Consider the following 20,329-nt stretch of genomic DNA (forward strand, 5'->3'; position numbering starts at 1 on the left):
TTTTATATAAATCCTGAAATAGTGCCTCTCACCAGAAAATATCACCAAACACATCTACTGTGACTTATCATCAGTGAAAAAGACCAAAAGGACTTTCCAGGCTGTCAGCCTCCTAATAGAAAAAATCAAGGTAAGTGGGGTCGAGTTGTCCAATTTCAAATGAATTACAATGTCTACTAGAAGATAGCACTCTTGATACAAGAGGACTGAAAGCCCAATAACTTTTGGAAACACTCAGAGCACCAGAAACAACTAAAGGTAAGTTTGTATATATTTTACGTTTATGTTGATGCTGCTTTTAATCATTCTCACTCATTTTCCTGAAATGCACGCAGTAGATACTAGGTTTTCTTTTTGTGCACTTGAAAATTTAACACCAAATTTCTTCTGCAGTTGGACACAGCTACATTTTCCAGAGCAATTTTTCTGTGGCTCCACATACATAGAAAAAAAAAATCATGATGAAAAAGACTTAGTTTAAAAGATGCATCCATATTACAAGAGGTGAGAATAGTAGTTTTCATTGCACACTTGTTCTCAATCTGCACACCCTTTCCTGCCTGGGTAACAGAAATTTCAAATTTCCACTCTTGGTCAGTTCTTCAACTTTAATTTTGCAACCATGGAAACTGATGTAAATCATTAAAATAGTTTTTGGGAGCAAAAGTTTTAAGTGAAGACTCTACAAAAAAATTTCTGAACAGTAAAATTACCTCATGGCTACATTATAGTGTTTCTCTATACATCTTAAAGCACTGGATACCAGGAATTTGAGAAGAAATAGAACTGGGCAGAAAGATGCCTTCTTTGGCCTTTGTTCATGAGCAGGGTAGAGCTGATTCATCTGTCTGGCAGAACCTGATCTTGAGGGATGGGATGAAAGCAGCAGCAGTGATCCAGGATAGGAAGGAGGCAGCACAGGATGGTAGGGCCCAAGGAACCAAGAGAAACAACCTTCTCGGGTGGGCTGCCCTAGAAGGCTGTGCACTGAGGCAGAACCATGAAGGAACCAAGCCCAAAACAGAGAGATCCCACAGATCCTCCATTTGAGCTGGCTCATGATGCCAAGGGAAGCAAGGAGGTCACTGGAACACATTCTGCTTAACTCTCCAGTTATGCAACAAGAATTCAGATCAGAGCGGTAGTAGAGAAGAAAGGCTGGCCCAGGAGATAGAGCTGGGTTTAGATCTCCTAACTCCAACTTCGTGTACTTTGAGCCAGTTGCTTTTCTTCATGTTTTCTATTTGCAAAATGAAAATAAAAGTATATTATATAAAGTCTCAAGTTCCTTTAACAGCTAATATTCTGTGCTTCTATATAATGTATAAACTCAATTTAGAAAACAGTAGTGATGCTTGGGTCATAGACAGGCTAATTCCAGGGCATGTCATGCTGTATCTTTTCACCATTTAACATTTTTTGATTAGCATGTGACAATTGTACTTATTTATGATGTTCAAGTTATATGTCAACACATGTATAGAGCATTACTGATCAAATCAAGAGAATTAACATTTCCATTTCCTTATCATTTCTTTGGAGCCTTTGAGATACTCTCTTCTAGTTTTTTTTTTTTTTTTTAAGATTTTATTTTATTTGAGAGGTAGAGTTACAGACAGTGAGAGGGAGACAGAGAGAGGTCTTCCTTCCGTTGGTTCATTCCCCAACTGGCTGCAATTGTGAAGCCAATTGGGGAATGAACTGTGCCGATCCGAAGCCAGGAGCCAAGAGCTTCTTTCAGGTCTCCCACGTGGGTGCAGGGGCCCAAGGACTTGGGCCATTGTCTACTGTTTATTATTACCTGGAACTTGACCTCCAGTTTAAGAATGGGCAAGTCTGCCCCAGCTGAGAGCTGTAGGAGAGGCAAGCCTGCCTCCATAGTCTCCAGATTGTCCAAGGCCTCCTGGGTGTTATCAGCCTCCTCTAAAGGACTGCTCAAAAAAATCACATTGTCGTTTGTCTAGCTGCATGGTAAAAACCGCTGTGACCTCTGAAAGTTACATCAGGAAAATTATGGTCTCAAGGCACCATGGCAAAGCCAACAGGGGAGCAAGCAGGTTGGGTTAGTGAGAACTGCAGTCAGCAACCATGTTCAAGGCCCAGATTTGTGTGATCTTGGGCAAAATAACTTCCTTAGGGTAAGGAGAACCTTAGTTGCTTCTATTGTAAAAAAATCTGTAACCTAAATCTAAGCAAAAATATATTACAATCAAGGAGAAGTAATTTCTTCGGTTGCTCCCTCCTCATGGTTGTTTTATGTCAGTGAATCTAGATTCTCGATACTATTATTCCAAAAGTATGTGTGTGTGAACGTACTGTGTCCAGCATGATTTCAAATGAGGGATGAGAATCAAATTAACCAACCAAATGACTGATGCAGATATTTAAATGTTAAATTAGTTTTTTCCCCCTAATTCTTGACAGGTGTGTCCAACAGAGAGCATGGAAGAGGCTTTCCTTCTCAACCAGACTTCCTTTGTGACCTATTTTCAGCTTAGAGGTTTATCTGTAAATCAGAAGGTGCAGCTGGCTGCCTTCTCCATGTTCCTCATTTTCTATGTCCTGACACTGATGGGGAACGTCCTCATCATCATAACCATTGTCTGTGACCGCAGACTCCACACCCCCATGTACTTTTTCCTCAGCAATTTGTCCTTTATCGACGTCTGCCACTCCACTGTCACTGTTCCCAAGATGCTGGTGGACACGTGGTCAGCGGGGAAGTTCATCTCCTTTGGTGCCTGTGTGACCCAGATGTTCTTCCTGCACCTCTTTGCCTGCACGGAGATCTTCCTCCTCACCGTCATGGCCTACGACCGGTACGTGGCCATCTGTAAACCCCTGCAGTACATGACGGTGATGGACTGGAAGGTGTGTGTGCTGTTGGCAGTGGCCCTGTGGACGGGGGGCACCATCCACTCCATAGCCCTCACCTCTCTCACCATCAAGCTGCCCTACTGTGGTCCTGATGAGATCGACAACTTCTTCTGCGATGTCCCTCAGGTGATCAAACTGGCCTGCACAGATACCCACATCATTGAGATCCTCATTGTCTCCAACAGCGGGCTGATCTCTGTGGTCTGTTTTGTGGTTCTAGTGGTGTCCTATGCAGTCATCCTGGTGAACCTGAGAGAGCAGCTCTCTGAGGGCAGGCGGAAGGCCCTGTCCACCTGTGCAGCCCACCTCACTGTGGTCACACTCTTCCTGGGACATTGCATCTTCATCTACTCCCGCCCATCCACCAGCCTCCCAGAAGACAAGGTGGTGTCTGTGTTTTTCACTGCTGTCACCCCTTTGCTGAACCCCATCATCTATACCCTTAGGAATGAAGACATGAAGAATGCTTTGAACAAGTTAATGGGGAGGCAGAAGAGACAGGCAGAAAAATGAAAATGTCTAAGCCCTTGGGATGCTGGTGCAGAGAATAAATCAAACAGCACATGCATCAGACTATATGACTGACAAAGTTACTCTCCAGCCCAATATCTGACAATTACATCAAAAGGAAGATTACTTAATTCTTGCAACAGTCCTGGTATAGTTACTACACTTGTCTATACAAAAACCAACTAGAACCCAGAGAGAGTAAACAGCATGTGCAACGTCACCAGCTAGGAAGTAGGGGAAGGAGGATGTGGACTCAAATGTATGAACAAAAATTCAACCGATTTTCATCACATCATGCTGCCTCTCCGTGCTTTTTTGCCAGGATTGATAATCAAGTCCTAAAGAAGCCGTCAGATTTCTGGGCAGTCCTGGCCTACATCACCCACTCAGGTTCTTGGCTAAACAGTTTAGCAAACACTGGTAAATTAGACAAAGTGAATACACAGGTGAGTTTGGTGACAAAGAAACCCTGAACCACTGAAGTTATTGCTACTCTAAGGTGTCCTGGAAAGATCCGCCCTTAGAGCAATGACATAGGGGTGTTTTATTACTCATTCATTTGACAAAATTTGACTGAGTACTTATTATGTGTGAGGTACTAGAGTAATAGGTTTTTTTTTCTTTTTCTTTTTTTTATTTAATAAACGTGAATTTACAAAGTGCAACTTTTGCATTGTTGTGGCTTTTCCCGCCCCCAACCTCCCTCCCTCTAGCAGCCCTCACCTCTCCCACTCCCTCACCCATCTCACCCTTCATCAAGTTTCATTTTCAATTATCTTTATATACAGAAGATCAACTTAGTATATACTAAGCAAAGATTTCAACAGACTGCACTCACACAACCACACAAGATACAGAGTATTGTTCAACTAGTAGTGTTATCTTTAACTCTCATAGTAAAACACATTAAGGACAGAGATCCTATGTGGGGAGCATGTGCCCAGTGACTCCTGTTGTTGATTTACCAATTGACACTCTTATTTATGACGTCAGCAATCACCCAAGGCTCTTGCCATGAGCTGTCGAGGCTATGGAAGCCCTTGAGTTCACCAACTCTGAACTTGTTTAGTCAAGGCCACATCACAGTGGAGGCTCCTTCCTCCCTTCAGAGAATGGCGCCTCCCTCCTTGATGGCCTGTTCCTTCCGCTGGGGTCTTGTTCACCATGATCTTTCATTTAGGTTGTTTTTGCCACAGTGTCTTGGCTTTCCATGCCTGTGAGACTCTTATGGGCCTTTTAGCCAGATACAAATGCCCCAAGGGTTGATTCTGAGGCTGAAGTGCTGTTTAGGGTGTTTGCCATTCCATGAGTCTGCCGTGTGTCCTGCTTCCCCTGCAGGATCATTCTCTCCCTTTCAAGTCTTCCTTCATTATTTGCCGACACTGGTCTTATTTGTGAAATCTCTTTGACACTAGGGTAATAGGTTTTTAAAGAGACTCACATAGCCTCTTCCTTCGTGGCATGTGGAATCTAGTGAAATAGAAGCCAAAAATGTGAACAAAATAAGTTTAATCACTACTTTGACAAATTCTGTAAAAGAACAGGACTACTGGAGAGTATGGAAGAGACTATCTTTAGAAGGAGTGATCAAGGAGGGCCTCCGGGAGGAAGTTACCTTAGGCTGAATGAAGATGAGAAAAACAGAGGTGAGGAACATTCTACTTAGAGGAATGGCTGGTGCAAACAGCTGCTTTGGGAAACAGCTTGGCTTGTTCCAAGATGTGAGCAAAGATCAGTGTGTTTAAAACTCAGAATAGAAGGCTGAGAATGGCAAGAGAGTGATGGTGGAGAGGTCGTGAGAACCCTTCTGTGCTTTCTCAGGGAATTTGGTATCTTTTTCAGTCCAATGAGAAGCCACCAGACTGGTCTAAGCACAGAAGTGACAGGATATGATTGGTGTTTTCAGAACATTATTTGTGGGAACAGGTGTTGGTGCAGCAGTTAAGATGCTGCTCGGGACACTCTACCCATACCAGAGTGCCTGGTTCAAGTCCTGGTTCTGCTTCCCGTTCCAGATTCCTGGTTCCTGAGAGTGAGCACTTCGGGGGGCAGCAGGTAATAGCTCAAGTACTTGAGCCTCTGCCATGGTGAGAGAAACCCAGGTTGAGTTCCAGGCTCCTGGCTTCAGCCTGGCCCAGTCCCAGCTGTTACAGGCATTTCAGAAATAAACCAGCAGATGGGAGATCTACCCAAGTCTCTTTCCCTGTCATGCTGCCTTTCAAACAAACGAAAATTTGTAAAAATCACATTACTTTGAATGTAATACACAGAATCCATTCAATTAAGCATTGCTAAACCTTTAATAGTCACCCAATATTGCCATAAGAACTAAGAGAAAAACAAAAGATGACTTCAAAAGGTTCATGAAAATAGAATTAAAAGATCATTTTAAAAAATCATTTTGGTGGAGCTGATGCTGCAGCAAAGTAAAGCCTCCACCTGCAGTGCTAGAATCCCATATAGGCACAGGTTTGTGTCCCAGCTGCTCCACTTCTAATCTAGCTCTCTGCTAATGGCCCGAGAAAGCAGTGGAAGATGGTTCAAGTCCTTGGGCCCTCTACATCCACATGGGAGACCCTGAAGAAGCTCCTGGCTTCGAATCAGCCCAGCTCCAGCCATTGAAGCCATTTCAGGAGTGAACCAGTGGCCGGCGCCGCAGCTCACTAGGCTAATCCTCCACCTTGCGGCACCGGCACACCAGCTTCTAGTCCCGGTCAGGGCGCCAGATTCTGTCCCGGTTGCCCCTCTTCCAGGCCAGCTCTCTGCTGTGGCCCGGGAGTGCAGTGGAGGATGGCCCAAGTACTTGGGCCCTGCACCCCATGGGAGACCAGGATAAGTACCTGGCTCCTGCCATCGGATCAGCGCGGTGCACCAGCCGCGGCGGCCATTGGAGGGTGAACCAATGGCAAAAAGGAAGACTTTTCTCTCTGTCTCTCTCTCTCACTGTCCACTCTGCCTGTCAAAAAAATAAATAAATAAATAAATAAATAAAATAAAATTATAACAAAAAAGTGAAACCAGTTAATTCAGGAACTCAACAGCTCTGAAATTATGTAAATCTAAGCAATCTTTAAATATTTATCTTATAAATTCTGATTTCTACTTTATTGAATATCATTTATTTTTTTCTTCTTAAATATTTATTTGAAAGGCAGCATGACAGAGAGAAACAGAGATCTACCACCCACTAGTTCACTCATGAAATGGCTACAATGGCCTGGGCTGGGCTAGACCAAAGCTAGGAGCCCAGAATTCTATTGAGATATCCCATATAGAGAGAAAGGCAGAGAGATAGAGAGATCCTCCATCTGATGGTTCACTCCCCAGATGGCCGCAATGGCCAGAGCTGGACCAATCCGAAGCCAGGAGCCAAGAGCTTCTTCTGGATCTCCCATGTAGATGCAGGGGCCCAAGTACTTGGGCCATCTTCTGCTTTCTCAGGTGCATTAGCAGAGAACTAGATGGGAAATGGAGAAGCTGGGACTTGAACCAGTCCCTAAACGGGATGCCAGCATCAGAGGCAGTAGCAATTTAATGCTCTGAGCCACAACACAGGCCCCTAATACTACCATTACTTATTTTCTGATATTTTAAGTTGCCATAAATAACATTTTTAGAAAATAGAGGAAGAGGGGCTAGTGCTGTGGTATAGTGGGTAAAGATGTTGCCTGCAATGCCAGCATCCCATATAAGTGCCAGTTTGAGATGTGGCTGCTCCACTTCCGATCCAGCTCTCTGCTATGGCCTGGGAAAGCAGCAGAAGATGGCCCAAGTCCTTGGGTCCCTGCACCCTTGTGGGAGAACCAGAGGAAGCTCCTGCCTCCCATTTTCGGCCTGGCCTAGTTCAGTTTGTTGTTGCCATTTGGGGAGTGAACCAGCAGATGGAAGATCTCTCTCTCTCTCTCTTTCTCTCTCTCTCTCTTTCAAATAAATAAATAAATCTTTAAAAAAAAAAAGAAGATAGAGGAGGAACAGACAGTGTATTTTTGCCACCATTCACTTCATTTATTTTGTTAATGGTAAAAACCATATAGAAATCTCAAGAACATTAGGTAAAAGCTTGGGGTCTGAAGGATTGGGAAAGGTTGTGTGTGGGGAGCAATCCGGACTGGACTGAGTTACTGGAATTAAGACTTATTCTATGCATCTGCTCTCCCACAATATGGCGCTGGGAGAGAAGTAAACAGCTTCCGCACAGCTGCCTCCAGTTCAACTAATAAACTGTAGGACTTGCTCCTGATTGGCGGAGAGCAGCGTACTCGGCGTGTGGGCAGCCGAGTTGGGATTGGCAGAGGAGGACTATAAAGGAGGAGAGAGACGGCATGCACCAGGAACATCTATGGGGAACATCTAAGGGAACCCGTGCAGCCCCCGAGAAAGCCGGCCGGCGGTGTGCCGCTCCCCTGCGGAAGTGGGGAATGCGGCCAGGGGGAACTGCCCTTCCACGGAGGTGGAAGGGATAGTAGCCAACCCGGGAAGAACCAGCAGCAAACCCGGGGAGGGCCGAGCAGACGAAAGAACAGCGCAGGGTCCTGTGTTGCTCCTCCACGAAGAGGGGGAGCGACAGTTGTGTGGTTATTTTCTAGATTTTGTATATTCAAAATGTGGTCTTAGGACCAGCAGCATCAGCATTGCCTGGATGCTTGTTAGAAATGAAGAATCAGGGAGCCAGCATTATAGCATAGTGGGTTAAGCCACCACCTGCAACACCATCTTCCCATATAGGCACCAGTTTGAGTCCCAGCTGCTCCACTTTCAAACCAGCTCCCTTTTAATGGCCTAGGAAAAGCAGTGGAAGATGGTCCAAGTGTTTGGGCCCCTGTCATCCATGGGGGAAACCAAGAAGCTCCAGGCTCAGCCCTGTGCATTGCAGCCACTTGGGGAATGAACCTGCAGATGGATGATCTCTCTGTGTCTGTCTTTTCCTTTCTCTGTAACTCTTTCAAATAAATAAATCTCAAAAAAAGAAAAAGAAGAAGACTCTCAGGCCCTGATCCAGACTTACTCAATCAAAATCTGCATATTAAAAAGATCTCCAGATAAGATGATTTTTATGCTCAGTATTTAATATACTACTCTAGCCACTGTGGTTTGTGGGATGAAAGAAATCACTGTTAAAAGATTCAGGTGGCGAGATTGACACCAGAATTTAGTTTAACAGACTCAGGCACTCAAAAGGAAAATAGTAGCCAGCATCCAGGTGTGGATTGAGGGCACTTCATTCTAGCAGGATATTTTAGGTACCTGTGGTTTTTAATTCTCTGACATCCTGGCAAACCAATCACTACATAAGGCACAACATTCTAAGAGTCATATCTTGTTACTTTACAGAGATGTAGCCATTCCAAAAAAGAAGAATTCCTGCTTTTTTAACTGACATCTTGCAAGGCTGAAGCTGTCAAATTTTACCATGAAAATCAAGGACAAGAAGAAGAAAGATGCTGAAAACCCAGCCAAGAAAGATGAAACCCCATGAACAAGTCTGAAAGCAAGGCCAAAAAGAAGTTGTCCAGAGGCAAAGTTCGGGACAAGCTCAATAACCTGGTTTTGCTGGACAAAGGCACTTAGGAACTTCCTTACAGAGTCTGTCCTAACTATAAGCTCCTAACTCCAGCTGTGGTCTCTGAATGAAAATTATTGGGTCCCTAGCCAGAACAGCCCTTCAGAAGCTCCTGAGAAGACATCAAATTGGTTTCAAAGCACAGAGCTCGAGTAATTTTTTTTTTTGACAGGCAGAGTTAGACAGTGAGAGAAAGAGACAGAGAGAAAGGTCCTCCTTCCGTTGGTTCACCCCCCAAATGGCCACTACTCTGGTGCGCTGCGCCGATCTGAAGCCAGGAGCCAGGCGCTTCCTCCTGGTCTCCCATGTGGGTGCAGGGCCCAAGCACTTGGGCCATCCTCCACTGCACTCCCGGGCCACAGCAGAGAGCTGGACCGGAAGAGGAGCACCCGGGACTAGAACCTAGCGCCCACATGGGACGCCGGCGCCGCAGGCAGATTAACCAAGGGGAGCCACAGAGCCAGCCCCGAGCTTGAGTAATTTACCAAGGATGGAGATGACATGAACAAGGCCAATTAATTGTACATCTGGAAAAATGAAACTTTATTAGATGAAAAAAGGATTCCCCCAAATTTATTGGAATCATGCATGAGAAGATGCATCCCCAACCACCATTAAATAAAGTCTAAATTTCTATTTCAGTTACCAAAAACACTCCACAACTCTCTCTCCCAGGCAAGTACTCTTTACCACGCTTCTATTTATCCTATTCTCCAGGAATAACTAAGCCACACTCAGCTGCTTTCAAGTCATCAAATACTTGCTCTCGGGGCCAGTGCTGTGGCATAGATGGTAAAGCCATGACCTGTACTGCCAGAATCCCATATGGGCGCCAGTTTGAGTCCCGGCTGCTCCACTTCCCATTCTCTCTCTCTCTCTCTCTCTCTCTCTATCTCTGCTTCTCCTTCTCTCTCTGTGTAACTCTGACTTTGAAATAAATAAATAAATCTTTAAAAACACACACACAAATACTTGCTCTCTCAGTCTTTTTCTCCCTCCCGGATCTTAAGTTCAATTTTTACTCATCTGTCAAGTGAATCTTAAAGCCAAATTCTTGACTCCTTCTCTCCTCTCCCCAACAGAAAATTTATCCCACTAATAGACTTGCTCAGAAATATATCTACATCTTTCTTACCAGGCCTGTCACTTCCTGTTTTCTATTTTAGTTATTATCCACAATTTTTTTTATTTTTTTTTGACAGGCAGAGTGGACAGTGAGAGAGAGAGACAGAGAGAAAGGTCTTCCTTTTGCCGTTGGTTCACCCTCCAATGGCCGCTGCGGCCGGCGCGCTGCGGCCGGCGCACCACGCTGATCGGATGGCAGGAGCCAGGAGCCAGGTGCTTTTCCTGGTCTCCCATAGGGTGCAGGGCCCAAGCACCTGGGCCATCCTCCTCTGCACTCCCTGGCCACAGCAGAGAGCTGGCCTGGAAGAGGGGCAACCGGGACAGAATCCGGCGCCCCAACCAGGACTAGAACCCGGTGTGCCGGCGCCGCTAGGCGGAGGATTAGCCTAGTGAGCCACGGCGCCGGCCTTATTATCCACAATTTTAAGACCTGGGACAAGCTCACATTTTTCATTCCCTTAGATTGAAAAAAAAAAGCTTTCTTATAAAATACATTCAGTTTATAATTTTGAATTGAGGAGCTAATCCACTTGTGCATTATTGTGCTTTTGAATTACTTCTCTAATAGTGACTTATTGTTTGCCTTTTATTTACTTTCTAATTAAAGTGGAAGTGATAACAACCATCATAAAATTCTGCCCAAAAATTATCTGGGCTTTTGAGTGTAGGAATTTTCAGTAACAGAATCTTTATATAACATCCCTTCCTATCAATCATTGTGGGCATTTGGGGAGTGAACCATCAGGTGGGAGCTCATTCTGTCTCTCTGCCTGTCAAAAATAAGTCAACAGGAGACGATGCTTTGGCACAGTGGGTGAACCCACTGCTTATGATGTGGGCATCCCATGTTGAAGGGCTAGTGTGAGTCCCCGCTGCTCTGCTTCCGTTCCAGCCTCCTGCCAATGCACCTGGGAAGGCAGCAGATGATGATCCAAGTACTTGGGCCCCTGCCACCCCTGTGGGAGACAAGGATGGAGTTTCTGGCTCCTGGCTTCAACCTGGCCCAGACCTGGCTGTTGTGGCCACTTGAGGAGTGAACTAGCTGATAGAAATCTCTGTTTCTCCCTGTCACTCTGCCTTTCAAACAAGTAACTAAATCTTTTTTTTTTTTTTTAAGTAAATAAGTATACAGAAAGAAGAGTGATGAATAGTCCTAGCTCGAGAGAGTAAAAACAAAAGTAACTTTTGTGGTCATTGCCCATTCTGTGTGTGCAAAAACAGGCTCTGGGGGGTACTGAATAACAGATATCTGTAGCGGGAGCCAGTGTTGTGTCATAGCGGGTTAAGCCGCTGACTGCACCGTCTGATGCTAATATTCCATATGGGCAGCTGGTTCGAGTCCCGGCTACTCTACTTCCAATCCAGATCCCTGCTGATGGCCTGCGAAAAGTAAGGGAAGATGGCCCGAGTACTTAGATGCCTGCTACGCACATGGGATACCTGGAAGAAGCTCCTTGCTCCTAGCTTCAGCCCAGCCCAGCCCCAGTGTTGTGGCAATCTGTAAACCAGCAGATGGAAAATCTCCCTCTTCTCTAACTTTCAAATAAGTAAATAGATCTTTAAAAAAGGAAAAGAAGCCTATATCATCCCCCTAAAATTGACATTTTGTAATAATTGCAATAACTAGTTTGCTATGGACATGAGACATATAACTAATTATCAATTACTGTTTAACAAGTTACCACAAACTCAGTAATGTAAAACAGCAGTGATGATCTCACGGGTCCTGTAGGTCAGGCATAGCTTAGACAAACTCCGCCTCAGGCCTCTCACAAAGCGGCAGTGGAGTTGTTGGTCAGGCGGAAATCTCGAACGCTTTACGGGGACGAATCTCCTTCAATATTTTCACATTACGGGAGCCCAGAGTCCGAGAGCACTCACACATAACATTTCCTAATTCCAAAGAAAACCACCAGACCTCCCCAAGGGAGAACTGTTTGCGCTTACTCACCAGCGTGACCACCGGCCACCTGTAGATGGATCCTGTAATCCACGCAGCTCGGCGGAAGCACACAGCCTTAAATAGCAACCGAGTAAACAAACGCCAGTGGGTCGCGGCCAAAACCTCCAAGCACGTTCCTGGCGCCCCATGAGGCACAGCTGTGTCAAGCTGACAGAGGCCGGCTCCACCATATTCCACTCAAGATGCTTACCCTGGGATGCTGGGGTGTGGCCTACCCCCAGAGGCCATCCCCCTGAGCGTAGCCGGCTCTTTCTCAGAGAGGAAGAGCGACATAATAAGCCTTCCCTAAAATATCAAGTGGAGGTAAGAATTAGAGTTCCCGGGCTAGCACTGTAGCAAGGCAGGTAAAGCCGCTGCCTGCAATGCCCCGTTCAAATCCCAGCTGCTCCACTTCCGACCCAGCGCTCTGCTGTGGCCTGAGAAGGCAGTGGAGGACGGCCAGAGTCCTTGGGCCCTTGCAGCCCTGTGGGAGACCTGGGGAAGGCTCCTGGCACCAGACTGGACAGCTCCGGCTATTATGGCCATCTGGGGAGTGAACCAGCAAATGGAAGACCTCTCTCTCTGCTTCTGCCTCTCCTCTGCTTGTCTGTAACTCTGCCTTTCAAATAAATAAATCTTTAAAAGAAGAAGGACAAGGACAAGGACACAGGGCTGATACTGTGGCATAGCAGGTAAAAGCCATGGCCTGCAGTGCCGGTATCCCATATGGGCATTGGTTCAAGTCCCGGCTGCTCCACTTCTGATCCAGCTCTCTGCTATGGCCTGGGAAAGCAGTAGAAGGTGACTCAAGTCCTTGGGCCCCTGCACTTATGCGGAAGACCCAGAGGAATTTCCTGGCTCCTGGCTTCAAATAAGCTCAGCTCTGGAGAGCAATCCAGTGGATGGAAGACCTCTCTCTTTATCTCTGCCTCTGCCTCTCTCTAACTCTGCCTTTTAAATAAATAAATAAATCTTAAAAGAAAAAAAAAGTCACCATGAAATTTAAACTAATCATAGAAAGGATATGCCTTCATCTTTGCCATAGTCTTTTGCTGTTACACATCCTGTCCACCCTCAAGCAAACGACATTACACAAAGGCATCAATACCATGAGGCGGGGATCTCCAGACACTAGTAGAGACCTAAAAGGCCACGTATGCATATTAGGAGTGGAACTAAAATAGCCCTTGAGTAAAAGAGATTATACAGCCAACCTAATAAAGCTTAAGAAATAAGCCTTGGGAAAAATTAATAATATATAAGTGAATAGAAAGGGGGGCTGGCATTGTGGCATAGTGGGTTAATCTGCTGCCTGCAGCGCCAGCATCCCCTGAGTACCGGTTCCAGTCCTGGCTGTCCCAGTTCTGATCCAGCTCCCTGGGAAAGCAATGAAAGATGACCCCAATGCTTGGGCCCCTGCACCCACATGGGAGACCTGGAAGAAGCTCCTGGATCCTAGCTTTGGCCTGGCCCAACCCTGGCTGTTGTGGCTGTTTGGGGAGTGAACCAGCAGTTGAAAGATCTCTGTCTCTCCCTCTCTCTAACTCCAACTTTCAAATAAATAAGTAAATATTTTTTTTTAAAAATTGGGTTTCAGGGTGGGAATTTGAAAAATTGGTTAAGCCATCAGTTCTATTACCCATGTTTCATATCAGAGTGCTTGGGTCTGAGTTCTAGCTATAGCTCCCAATTCCAGCTTCCTGGGAATGCATACCCTGGGAGGTACCAAGTGATGGCTCAACTAGTTAGGCCTCTGCCACCCACCTGGGAGACCTGGATTGAGTTCCTAGCTCCTGGCTTTAGCTGATGTGGACTTTGGGGGAGTAAACCAGCAAATGGGAGTTCTGTCATCTCTGTCTCCCTGTCTCTCTTTATCTTTGCCTTTCAAAGAAAAAGTTAATTGAAAATGGAATTAAAAGATAAGTTTGTTTAAAAACATAAGCCTGAAAGGTTTGCCTAAGGCTTCATTTCTTAGTCTTCTTTATATACATAATTTCCCTAGTGATCTCACCCAATCCTATAACTTTAAAAACTTCATCTGCTATTGATCCCTTGAGTTTCTCTCTAGACCTCACCTCTGTCCTGAAACTCATATGCCATCACACTTGGATGTCCGGAAAGGGTCTCAAATGTAGCACGATTAAATAGAACATTCAGTTCCCACATAGAGGGAAGAAAAACATACTCCCTCAACCTTTCCCATTTAAAATAATGTTACCATTTACATAAAAAAGTATAACAGGCAGACTCCCTCAAACAGCATAGATTTTTTTGTACTTACCTAATTTTTTAACTTTTATTTAATAAATATAAATTTCCAAAGTACAACTTTTGGATTATAGCGGCTTCCCCCCCCCCATAAACTCCCTCCCACCCGCAACCATCCCATGTCCCACTCCCTCTCCTATCCCATTTACATCAAGATTCATTATCAATTATCTTTATATACGGAAGATCAACTTAGTATATACTAAGTAAAGATTTCAACAGTTTGCACCCACACAGAAACATAAAGTGTAAAGTACTGTTTGAGTACTAGTTATACCATTAATTCACATAGTACAAACATTAAGGACAGAGATCCTACATGGGGATTAAGTGCACAGTGACTTCTGTTGTTGATTTAACAATTGACATTCTTATTTATGGCGTCAGTAATCACCCTAGGCTCTTGTCATGAGTTGCCAAGGCTATGGAAGCCGCTTGAGTTCACCAACTCCGATCTTATTTAGACAAGGTTATATCAAAGTGGAAATTCTCTCCCTCCTTCAGAGAAAGGTACCTCCTTCTTTGATGGCCCATTCTTTCTGCTGGGATCTCACTCACAGAGATCTTTCATTTAGGTTTTGTTTTTTTGTTTTTGTTTTTGTTTTTGCCAGAATGTCTTGGATTTCCATGCCTGAAATACTCTCATGAGCTTTTCAGCTGGATCTGAATGCCTTAAGGGCTGATTCTGAGGCCAGAGTGCTGTTTAGGACATCTGCCATTCTATGAGTCTGCTGTGTATCCCGCTTCCCATGTTGGATCGTTCTCTCCAAACAGCATAGATTTTAACAACTGAAGAAGTAATGAAAATGGGAATATGGCTGGTGCCGCAGCTCAATAGGCTAATCCTCCCCCTGCGGCATCGGCACACCAGGTTCTAGTCCCGGTCAGGGCGCCAGATTCTGTCCCGGTTGCCCCTCTTCCAGGCCAGCTCTCTGCTATGGCCCGGGAGTGCAGTGGAGGATGGCCCAAGTGCTTGGGCCCTGTACCCGCATGGGAGACCAGGAGAAGCACCTGGCCGCTGCGGCCATTGGAGGGTGAGACAACAGCAAAGGAAGACCTTTCTCTCTGTCTCTCTCTCTCTTACTGTCCACTCTGCCTGTCAAAAAAAATGGGAATAGTCCTGTATTTTATAAAAAATCTAATTTGAAATTTCAAATTTTCCTACAGGGCAGGCATTTAGTATGAGTTTGAGTCCCAGCTGATCCCTACTACTCTGCCTGGAAAAGCATCAGAAGTTATCCCAAGTTCTTGGGCCTCTCCCACCAAGATGAAGTTCCTGGCTCTTGTCTTCAGCCTGGCCTACACTTGGTGTAGCAGCCATTGGAGGAGTGAAGCAGCAGATGGAAGATATTTCCTTCTCTCTTTCTGTCTCTCCTTCCATCTCTCCTCTCTCTGTGTCACTTAGCTTTTCAAATAAATAAATACATCATTTACAAATATGAATCAAAGATCTGGAATTTAAAGCTAAAACTATAAAATTTCCAAGATAAAAAGTTTTAGGTAGGCAAAGCTTTCATAAGACATAAAAAGTATGAACTGTAAAATTTTGGGCCAGCACCGCGGCTCACTAGGCTAATCCTCTGCCTTGCGGCACCAGCACACCGGATTCTAGTCTCAGTCAGGGCACCGGATTCTGTCCCGGTTGCCCCTCTTCCAGGCCAGCTCTCTGCTGTGGTCAGGGAGTGCAGTGGAGAATGGCCCAAGTGCTTAGGCCCTGCACCCCATGGGAGACCAGGATAAGTACCTGGCTCCTGCCATCGGATCAGCGCGGTGCGCCGGCTGCAGCGCACCGGCCGCAACGGCCATTGGAGGGTGAACCAACAGCAAAGGAAGACCTTTCTCTCTCTCTCTCTCTCCTGTCTCTCTCTCTCTCTCTCTCTCTCTTTCACTGTCCACTCTGCCTGTCAAAAATTTTTAAAAATTTTTTGAGTAATTAATAAATTAGATTTAACAAAATTTACAACTTCTGCTCTTCAAAAAATACCATTAAGAAAACTAAGTTGCAACACATGGAATGAAAAAAAATGGCAAGATATATATCAAATAAACATCTTGTATCCAGAATATACACACAATGGCAAAAAGATAAAAATTAAAATCAGAGGGGCTGATGCTGTGGCTTAGCAAATAAAGCTACTGCCTGCAGTGCTGGAATCCCATATGGGCACCGGTTTGAGTTCCAGTTGTTCCACTTCTGATCCAGCTCTCTGCTGTGGCCTAGAAAAGCAGTAGAAGATGGCCCAAGTCCTTGGGCCCCTGCACCCATGTGGGAGACCTGGAAGAAGCTCCTGGCTCCTGGCTTTGGATTGGCCCAGCTCTGTACATTGCAGCCATTTGAGGAGTGAACCAGCAGATGGAAGATCTATCGCTCTCTCTCTTGCTTCTGCCTCTCTATAACTCTGACTTTCAAATAAATAAACAAATCTATATATGTATATATATATATAAAATCATAAATAGGGGCTGGCATGGCATTGTGCCACAGCAGGTTAAGCTGCCACCTGCAATGCTGGCATCCCATATGAGCACTGGTCCATGTCCCAGCTGCTCCACTTCCCATCAAACTCCCTGCCAATGTGCCTGGGAAAGCAGCAGAAAACAGCCCAAGTACTGGGCCCTTGCCATCATGTGGTAGGCCTGGATGGAGTTCCTGGCTCCTATCCCCAGCCACTGCAGTCATTTGGGGAGTGAACCAGCAGATGGCAGAGAGTGATCGTTTGCTGGCTCTCTCTAACTTTATCTCATGCACACACACACACACACACATAATCTAAAAAAAAAAAAAAGCTACAGATACCCAAACACAGATTCATTTCAGAGACAATAAGGAAAGCAAAAGAAGCCCTACACAAAAGGGTATATACTGTATTCATATGATCCAATTTATATGAACTCCAAGAAAGGCAAATCTTATTATAGTAACAAAAATCAGATCCTTGGATCCTTAAGTGGAGATAGAGGAAATAGCTGGGAGGGGGCTAAAGGTAAGTTTTGGGGGTGGTGAAAATGTTCAGTAGTCTGATTAGGAAGGTGGTTACACAGGCTTACGTATACCTTTATCAAAACTTACAAAACAGGGCTGGCCTGTGGTATACTGTTAAGCCTCCTCCTGCGGCACCGGCATTCCACACAGGCATCGATTCTAGTCCCAGCTGCTCCTCTTCCAATTTAAGTCTCTGCTATGGCCTGGGAAAGCAGCTGAGGATGGCCCAAGTGCTTGGGCCCCTGAAGCTGCATGGGAGACCCAGAAGAAGCTCCTGGTTCCTGTCTTCAGATCAACAAAGCTCCAGCTATTGTAGCCATTTGGGGAGAGAACCAGGGGATGGAAGACCTCTCTCTGTGTCTCTCCCTTTCTCTGTAACTTGAGATGGGCATTTAGCACAGCAGTTAAAACACTATTTTGCATGGGGTAGGGTGGTGGCATTGTGGTGCTGCAAGTAAAGCCACCGTCTGCAACACCAGTCCCTGATATGGGCACCAGCTCATGTCCCAGCAACTCCACTTCCGATCCGGTTCCCTGCTAAGGGCCTGGGAAAAACAGCAAAGATGATCCAAGTGCTTGGGCCCCTGCCACCCATGTGGGAGACACAGATGAAGCTCAAGGCTCCTGGCCTCAGCTGGGGCCATTGCGATCACAGAAAGTACAAAATAGACCTAGACATAGTGAAAGAATCACATCCAAATGCAGCAAAGTTTAATTTCATGTAAATTAGAAAGGCTTATTTAATTTGTGGAAAATATATTTGAGAGCAAGATTGAATCACAATGTATAAAACCCAGCTGTGATGTACAGCTTCCCAGAGGCAACAACCCCCAGAACAGAGTAGATCAGGAGAGAGCTTCTCACAGCCATGCCTGCTCCTGGGGCTGAAACTGAACTGCAGGCCCCAAACTGTGTGCTTCTGCTGGTGAAAACAGAGGCCTTCTGGAAACTTTTGGGGGTTCTTTTTCCTTACATATTTCACCATGATCTTTCCTTTATACATGTACTAAGTTTTTTTTTTAAAAAAAGATTTATTTATCTATTTATTTATTTGAAAGATGGAATTACACTACATGCAAAGAGAGAGAAGAGGGAGAGAGAGAGAGAGAGAGAGAGAGATCTTCCATTCACTGGTCCACTCTCCAAATGGCTGCAATGGCCAGAGCTGGGCCAATCAGACGCCAGGAGCCAGGAGCTTCTGTCTGGTCTCCTGTGTGGGTGCAGGGACCCAAGAACTTGGGTCATCTTCCGCTGCTCTTCCAGGAACATTAGCAGGGAGCTGGATCAGAAGTGGAGCAGCCAGGACTCAAACCAGCACCCATATGAGATGCTGGTGCCTCAGGTGGTGACTACTGCTATGCCACAGTGTTGGACCTACATGTAATAGATTTTTTTATAAAGATTTATTTATTTGAAAAGCAGAGTTACAGAAACAGAGAGAGAGAGACAGAGAGATGGATCTTCCATCTGCTGGTTCACTTCCCAAAAGGCCACCGTGACCAGGGTTAGGCCAGGCCAAGCCAGAAGTTTCTTCCAGGTAGCTCACACAGATGGCAAGGGCCCAGACACTTGGGCCATCTTCCATTGCTTTCCAGGGCACATTAGCAGGGAGCTGCATAGTAAGTGGAGCAGCTGGGATTCCAACCAGCACCCCTGTGGGATGCCAGCAGCACAGAAGGCAGCTTAACCCGCTGTACCACAACACCAGCCTCATGTACATGTCATAGCTTCTCTCTGTAGGTCAGAAATCAGCCCTGCCCTGTGCCGTTTTACCTTGTACTTTCACTACTTCGCTTTCTCATTATGTGAGCACAATTATGTCTGCAATCCCAAGGTCCATCAGGAAAAAACTCGTCTCTGCGTCAGCTGCTTCATGGCACTTTTTACCTCCTCGTTCCTCAAGGTGTAAATGAGAGGATTCAGCAAAGGGGTGATCACTGTGTAGAAAACAGACACCACCTTGTCAGTGGAGAAACTGCTGTCGGGCCGAGTGTAGAGGAAGATACACGGCCCAAAGAAGAGCGCCACCACCATGAAGTGGGCGGAGCACGTCGACAGGGCTTTCCGGCGCCCCTCAGCCGACTGTTTCCGAAGAGAAACCAAGATGACCGTGTAAGAAGTGACCAGGGCCAGGAAGCAAGTGAGGGAGATGGTTCCACTGTTGAACACAATGAGCATTCCTGTAAGATATGTGTCTGTGCAGGCCAGCTTGATGACAGGGGGCACATCACAGAAGTAGCTGTCGATGATGTTGGGGCCACAGTAAGGTAGGCGGATGGTCAAGTAGGTCTGCACTAGAGAGTGAACGGTCCCCCCCAGCCAGAGGGCAAAGACAAGATGCACACAGACCCTCATGTTCATCACCTGGGGGTAGTGCAGTGGGGCGCAGATGGCCACATAACGGTCGTACGCCATGACGGTGAGCAGAAAGATCTCAGCACAGGCAAAAAGATGCAGGAAGAAGAGCTGAGCGATGCAGTTGTCAAAGGAAATAGTCTTCCTCTCCAAAACAAAGCCCTCCAGCATCTTGGGCACGGTGACAGATGAGTGACAGATGTCAATAAAGGACAGGTTGCTCAAGAAGAAATACATGGGGGTGTGGAGACGCGGAGTAAAGACTGTGGTAAGGACAATGAGACTATTTCCCAGAAGAGTTAGCATGTAGGTGACAGAGAATGCCATGAAAAACAGTATCTCCAGCACCCAGTTATCAGTGAGTCCCAAGAAGACAAATTCAGTCACTCTTGTTTGGTTCAGAGCATCCATCCAGTGAGCTCTCCAAAGGAACCTGCTGGGTGAAAATGAAGAATAATTCAGCTCTAAGGAACCAGTGTTGTGGAGTAGCAGGTAACACCGCAGACTGCACCACAGCATCCCGTATGGAGTCCCAGCTGCTCCTCTTCTGGTTTGGATCCCTGCTAATGGCCCAGAAAGGCAATGGGAGATGGTCCAAGTGCTTGGGCCCCTGCCACCCTTGCAGGAGACCTAGATGAAGTTCCTGGCTCCTGGCTTCAGCTGACCCAGTCCTGGCCATTGGGGGCCATCTGGGGAGTGAACCAGCAGA

The 20,329-nt window shown here is 45.8% G+C and overlaps 2 protein-coding genes across 2 annotated transcripts; one reads left to right on the forward strand and one right to left on the reverse strand.

Moving 5' to 3' along the window:
- Positions 1 to 2,442: 2,442 nt before the first annotated feature.
- Positions 2,443 to 3,390, forward strand: OR4E1 (olfactory receptor family 4 subfamily E member 1). Its single transcript, XM_002718054.3, has one exon. The coding sequence runs from the start codon at positions 2,443 to 2,445 to the stop codon at positions 3,388 to 3,390; it is 948 nt and encodes a 315-aa protein (XP_002718100.2).
- A 15,218-nt stretch (positions 3,391 to 18,608) lies between these two features.
- OR4E2 (olfactory receptor family 4 subfamily E member 2) lies at positions 18,609 to 20,329 on the reverse strand. Its single transcript, XM_017348405.3, has one exon. It carries the CDS (start codon positions 20,137 to 20,139, stop codon positions 19,105 to 19,107), a length of 1,035 nt encoding a protein of 344 aa, XP_017203894.2. The 5' UTR covers positions 20,140 to 20,329; the 3' UTR covers positions 18,609 to 19,104.

Source organism: Oryctolagus cuniculus, chromosome 12, assembly GCF_964237555.1.
Source record: "Oryctolagus cuniculus chromosome 12, mOryCun1.1, whole genome shotgun sequence".
In the NCBI taxonomy this organism is placed as follows: Eukaryota; Metazoa; Chordata; class Mammalia; order Lagomorpha; family Leporidae; genus Oryctolagus; species Oryctolagus cuniculus.

Bases quoted from the DNA above. Each gene is read 5' to 3' on its own strand.
- OR4E1 (XM_002718054.3), top strand. From the start codon at position 2,443: ATGGAAGAGGCTTTCCTTCTCAACCAGACTTCCTTTGTGACCTATTTT.
- OR4E2 (XM_017348405.3), bottom strand. From the start codon at position 20,139: ATGCTGTGGTGCAGTCTGCGGTGTTACCTGCTACTCCACAACACTGGT.